We start from the raw sequence: 6,234 nt of genomic DNA on the forward strand, positions 1-6,234 counted from the left end.
AAAATTTACCAGAACATCATTTAATCCCTACAACTAAAATCCACTACACCGTTCTCCACAATTATCAGATCAAAAGGAAATAATCAAATAACTTGAGTTATGATATCATATGAACAAATAAAGAGAGACATGAAAAAAGACTAGAGTTTTATATGAAAGTAAAAGATTAATACAATACAAAGAAAAAATAACTATAAACAAAACAGTTAACCTAACACATATAAAATAACCCAATAACTCAACATTTTATTATTACCTTAACACTTTAAATAAATGAGAAATTAAATTGTTTTTTATTTTTTATACCTACAAATGTTCTACCCAATAAAATTATGACAAATGTCATCATTCCATATTTTTTTAACTAACTCATTAAGACTAAAATTAAATCAGTATTTTAAAAACCGATTCCAACCAATCGAACCGGGAACCGGAGGTGAGGACAGTTCGATTTGGACCGGTTTTATAATGATTTACTGACCGGGTTGAACCGGACATTCTTTGATTTTTGTGTTTGTTTTGGGCTTCTTTGTTTGATTTTGACTTCTGTAATTATTGTTTTTATATGTTGGATTCTATTTACGTTTGTAATACTAAAAAAATGACAAGTTTTGTAATCAATGCATGCAAGATAATTAAAAACATATAAAAATATAGAACCGGTTTGACCATCCGGTTGAACCGGAAAATGTCACCCGACCGGTTCAATTAAAAAACCGGTTTTTAAAACATTGAATTAAATTGAATGGTGATTTGTCATAATTTTAGTGAGTATGAATAATTGTAGGAATAAAAGGTAGAAGGTAATTAAATTTCTCTAAATGTAATTATATAATATTAGAAAATTAAATAAGATAATTGGTTATGTTAAACCGAGATATTGATGTAATGGTTATACTATCTCAAATTGTAAAAGATGAAACTAGTAATTGTTTCGGTGTTGTGATAAATTATGATTATTTAGTTTACTAACCAGTAAAAAAAACATATTCATCCAATGATTAACTGATTTTTATATTCGTCATTTTGTCTTTCTCTCTAAAAATGAAATACCGATATATATTAGTAATAGATGTATTTTCTTATTAATTCGAGTTGCACAAACCTTTTCCAACTAAAACCAACCAAACCATAACAATGTTATGCTTAAGAGTTCCCATTCGAATATTGTGATCATTAACTATATAAACCTTCTTGTTGTTTCCAAAACATTGATTTATTTGGACATAACAATTAAATGCATATTTACCAACGTAACTTATATCATTCCTTATTTCACACAATCTAAACTAAAAACAAATTTTCATTTATCCTCCATTAATAATAATTTATTTATCTTAATTATAGTATCGTATCAAAACTTGATAGTTAAATAAATTCTAATATCTTTCTTTGAACAAAACCGATCAAAAGTCTAATCATGAGACGAACTTACCTTATAATAAAAGTAACCAAAGTACATTCTTGTTGTATGTGCTTAATCCTCTAAATAAAAATATTATTATTTCTATTCATTAAGTTATTAATCAATTTGATCAACATGAACCCATTTTTATAATATGATATAAACACCTATATATACAACCATTATTAAGCAACATCACACTCCTATCCTAAAAATGAAACATGACACAAAAAATATACTCCAACTTTCCATCTGCTTACAAACATTTGGGTTTCTCTTTCAACTATCAGGTAAATATCTTGAGATTTTGTTTAATAGTGCATTGTTTTTTAATTATATAACATAGTCCATTTATGTTTCTTTTAGCAATAAAAACATCCAAATTCATAAGTAAACTTTTTATTATTATAGGTTACTTATAAATAACTAAGGGTAAATTTGTCATTTCATTTCTATATCTTATCGGAATGTAGAAGAGAAGCAAGTCTGACATCTGTACAACTTGTGCATGCACAATGTACAACTCATTACAGCATGGGATAGATTGATTTCCTAATTTCCGTGGTTTCTTTGCACAGCTGCTGCCCCTATCGGAATCTGCTACGGTCGCGTCGCCAACAACCTTCCACCGCCCTCAGACGCCGTGAATCTCATCAAAACCAATGGTATCTCAAGCGTTCGACTATTCAACCCTGACCCGGAGTCACTAAAGCCGTTTTCCGGCACCGGAATCCAACTCACTATCGGAGTCCCCAACGAAGAACTCCCTTCCATCGCCACCAGCACCGCCACCGCCGCTCAGGAATGGCTTCAATCCAATATCTTCGCCCACGTCCCAGCCGATCAAATCCGGTACATAGTCGTCGGAAACGAAGTATTTCTAAAAGACCCATTTTACACACCCCACGTGCTCCCCGCCATTTCAAACATTTACGAAGCTTTAAAATCTATCGGCCTATCGGAAAAGATTAAAATCTCATCAGCACAAGCAGCTTCGATTCTCTCAAACTCCTACCCTCCATCATCTTCATATTTCGACGCGAATATCTTACCAGATTTAAACCGACTCCTTCAATTCCTCCACGACACATCATCGCCATTAATGGTGAACGTGTACCCTTACTTTAGTTACATAAACAACCGGGAATTCGTGTCGTTAGACTCTGCTTTATTCAGACCTGGGAATTCATTGCATGACCAGGATCTGGTTTACGATAATTTGTTTGATCAGACGGTTGATGCGTTCATATACGCGATGGAGAGAGAAGGGTATGGTGAGATCCCGGTGGTGGTGACGGAGACAGGGTGGCCGACCGCGGGCGGAGAAGCGGCGAGCGGGGAGAATGCATTGTGTTACAATGGGAATGTTGTGAAAAGGGGTTTGGATAACGTTGGTACACCCAAAAGGCCTGGGATCGGTGTGGAGGTTTTCTTGTTTGACTTGTTTGATGAAGATGAAAAAAAGGGGAATGAATTCGAGAAACATTTTGGGATTTTTGGGGTTAATGGTGTCAAAGCATATGATCTTAATTTTCAGTGAACAAAACTCAAAAATATGAATATTTCACCACATAAGCTCGTCTTGTATGAATTCGATAGTTCATATTTCATAGATGTGTTTTTTGGAATTACTTTGGGCTTTTAGAGCTTAATATCGGCCCGTTTACCGTTTTTTTTTTTCTTTTGTTTTCTAATGTTATTTATTAAATTTGGTATTTTACTATTTTACCCTTCTAACTTCTATACTTTTGGCATGTTGGGAAGTTTATAAATCGTTGGTTTGCGTCATTGCGTGTAAAAAATAATTCATGTGTTTTACCGTATCAATACCAAATGCAAGGCAACTCGCTTGCTCGATAAATTTTTGACCTTTTATTGGACCTTTCACATTTAGACCCTAAATTTCATTGTAAGTCAAAAATAACCCTACAAACTCACTCACACTTGTGGGATCATCTAATATCCGAATATATTTAGGGTTCGGGAAAAATGGGCCTCTTGAAAACGTGAAAATAAATGAATGTATGAACCAAAACAATCTTTGTTTCCCAAATTTGGCTTTGCTAGGGTTGTTTGTCCATTCAAATAATGGTGATGGACTAAAAAACAACGTTTGTGTTCATATCTAGCCTTTAGGCCATAAAGTCACGGGGTATATGTATATCCATCACACCATCACACTAAAATAGTGATACTCAAAATCATTCCTCACATTTAAATCACATCAGCGGTATCCGGTGTTGTCCTCCCATAAAGTCGAGAGTTTAAGTCTCATTGTGGACATAGATGAAATAATTTAGAATTAGTTTTGTATATATTTATATTTGCGGTTCAAATATATATATATATATATATATATATATATATATATATATATATATATATATATATATATATATAGGGTTAGGTTATTTTGTTTTCAATATCTATTGTGTGCATGTATGACTGATTCTAGACCAATCATTTTAGTTATTTTAAGAAAGTAATTAATGCATATTACATGTTGAAGATATAATAGATATTAATTACATCTTCAACATTTAATATGCATTAATTACTTTCTTAAAATAACTAAAATATTGGTCCAGAATCAATTATACAGACACACAATAGATAGTAAAAACATTTGAACCTAACTCTTTCTCTCTCTCTCTCTCTCTCTCTCTATATATATATATATATATATATATATATATATATATATATATATATATATATATAGAGAGAGAGAGAGAGAGAGAGAGAGTTATGTTCAAATGTTTTCACTATCTATTGTGTGTCTGTATGATTGATTCTTGACCAATCATTTTAGTTATTTTAAGAAAGTAATTAATGCTTATTAAATGATGAAGATGTAATTAATACCTATTATATCTTCAACATCTAATATATATATATATATATATATATATATATATATATATGGGTAAAGTAAATATACCTAACAACCTTATATAAGCTTAGGTACCTAACTCCATAATACTACATCGGTTTGTATCATATTTACATTGTAATTGTCTAAGGTTCTTAAACTTCAACCCCATAACTTGATTATTTCCAAAATCTTTGGACTTTCACCAAAATCTTTCTTTTACATTACGTCTTTCTATCGAATACCACCTGATGAGCTTCATATCCTACCGCTACAAATGAAAGGATATAGGAGATATATAATGATGAATTTCCAAACTTTTTTGAAGTAAATCAAGTTTAGGGATGAAGTTTAAGAACCTTGGATGATTGCAATGAAAATTTAATGCAAAATGACGTAGTTTGATGAGCTTAGGTACCTAAGCTTTTATATATATATATATATATATATATATATATATATATATATATATATATATATATATATATATATATATATATATATATATATATATATATATATATATATATATATATATATATATATAATCGGGTGATGACTTTTTTTCGATGAATAATATATGGTCTACATCACAAAAATTCACATAATGTGGAGGGGGATATATTCACATCACCTATCACATTGTCACATACTCACGTAAGCCAGTCATCATACCTAAAGTCTAATATTATATATTTTCAAATTTAACATATAGCTTTTGAAGCATTTTGCAACGACTAGTTATGCATTACAATATTCAAATTGATATATTAACCTACTTTTTTAACTCCCCCGGCTTTAAATACTTTTTTATACGCCAATGAAGACTAAAATGATACCAATGATAGTTTCATATATTCAACTAACGTTTTATCACCAAGACATATTTGATATTATAATTGTTTTAAAATGAAAGTAGGGAAAAAATAACAAAAGAAACCACCAAAATATGTTTCTTTGTAGTAGGGTTTTTTCTTTAAAATGCCATTAAAAATCATCATGAGTGTTGTAAATATGATCAAAATCGCTTAATATCTTGAATTTGACTAATGTGCCCCTCAGTGGCGGGGCTAGATGGGGCGTTGGGGTACAACTGTACCCCCAAAATAAATTTTATATATTAAACGTTACATATTAATTTTCTAAATATAAGTTAGTCTAACTACCTTGCACCCTAGCTCGAAATATTAAATCTTGTTGTCTACTTTTTTTTTTTTTTCTAATTAATCGAAGTAATTGCTGAGAGTTTAGAGACAATAACGAGATCGGTATTCCACCATCCATTCAACAACTTTTGTTAAAAAAATACAATTTCAAGAGGCTTCATGTTTTTACCCATATTTTGATTGTTCAAATATTATTTTAAATTTCGATTATGTTTGTACCCCCGTATTAAAATTTTTGGCTCCGCCTCTGGTGCCCCTCAATGTAAGATGAAAACTAAAAAATAAATAAATAAGGGGTCGTTTGATAGTTGTTAACTGGGTTAAAGCTAACTGGGTTAGAAACTGACTGAGTTAGAAGTTCTGACTAAGTTAGCTTCTAACTGAAACTTGCTGTTTGATTTTGCATTTGACTGGTTACGCAAAATGACTATATTACCCTTAAATAACATTTTTTAAAAGCACTACAAGAAAGTACATCAATTTTGTTCATTGATCTAATAATATATCCAACCATTTTATCCAAAACAACACTTAACAAAAGCATTAACGACTTTAAATCTTTAATAAAAAAAACACTTGATATTATTCTTAAATGCATACTTACTTAATAATAAAAAAAATAGAGTACCTCATCCTAAACCACCCACAACCTACAATTTTGTCCCATTTTAGATCATCACTTCACATTCGAGAAAAACTATAATGTTTTGCAATATGATCCTCTTCGTTCTAGAATCTCATCCTAAACCATCCACATGAAATCATATGAACAAAAACAAAAATTAAAAAAC

General features: G+C 30.6%; 1 protein-coding gene across 1 annotated transcript; it reads left to right on the forward strand.

Annotated features, from left to right (window-relative positions):
- Positions 1-1,961: 1,961 nt before the first annotated feature.
- On the forward strand, positions 1,962-3,238 carry LOC111910628 (probable glucan endo-1,3-beta-glucosidase At4g16260; the record flags this gene model as incomplete). Its single annotated transcript, XM_023906454.3, has 1 exon — positions 1,962-3,238. A coding segment is annotated over one exon (984 nt), but the record flags the coding sequence as incomplete, so codon positions are not given.
- Positions 3,239-6,234: the final 2,996 nt, after the last annotated feature.

Source organism: Lactuca sativa, chromosome 4 (assembly GCF_002870075.4).
Source record: "Lactuca sativa cultivar Salinas chromosome 4, Lsat_Salinas_v11, whole genome shotgun sequence".
In the NCBI taxonomy this organism is placed as follows: domain Eukaryota; kingdom Viridiplantae; phylum Streptophyta; class Magnoliopsida; order Asterales; family Asteraceae; genus Lactuca; species Lactuca sativa.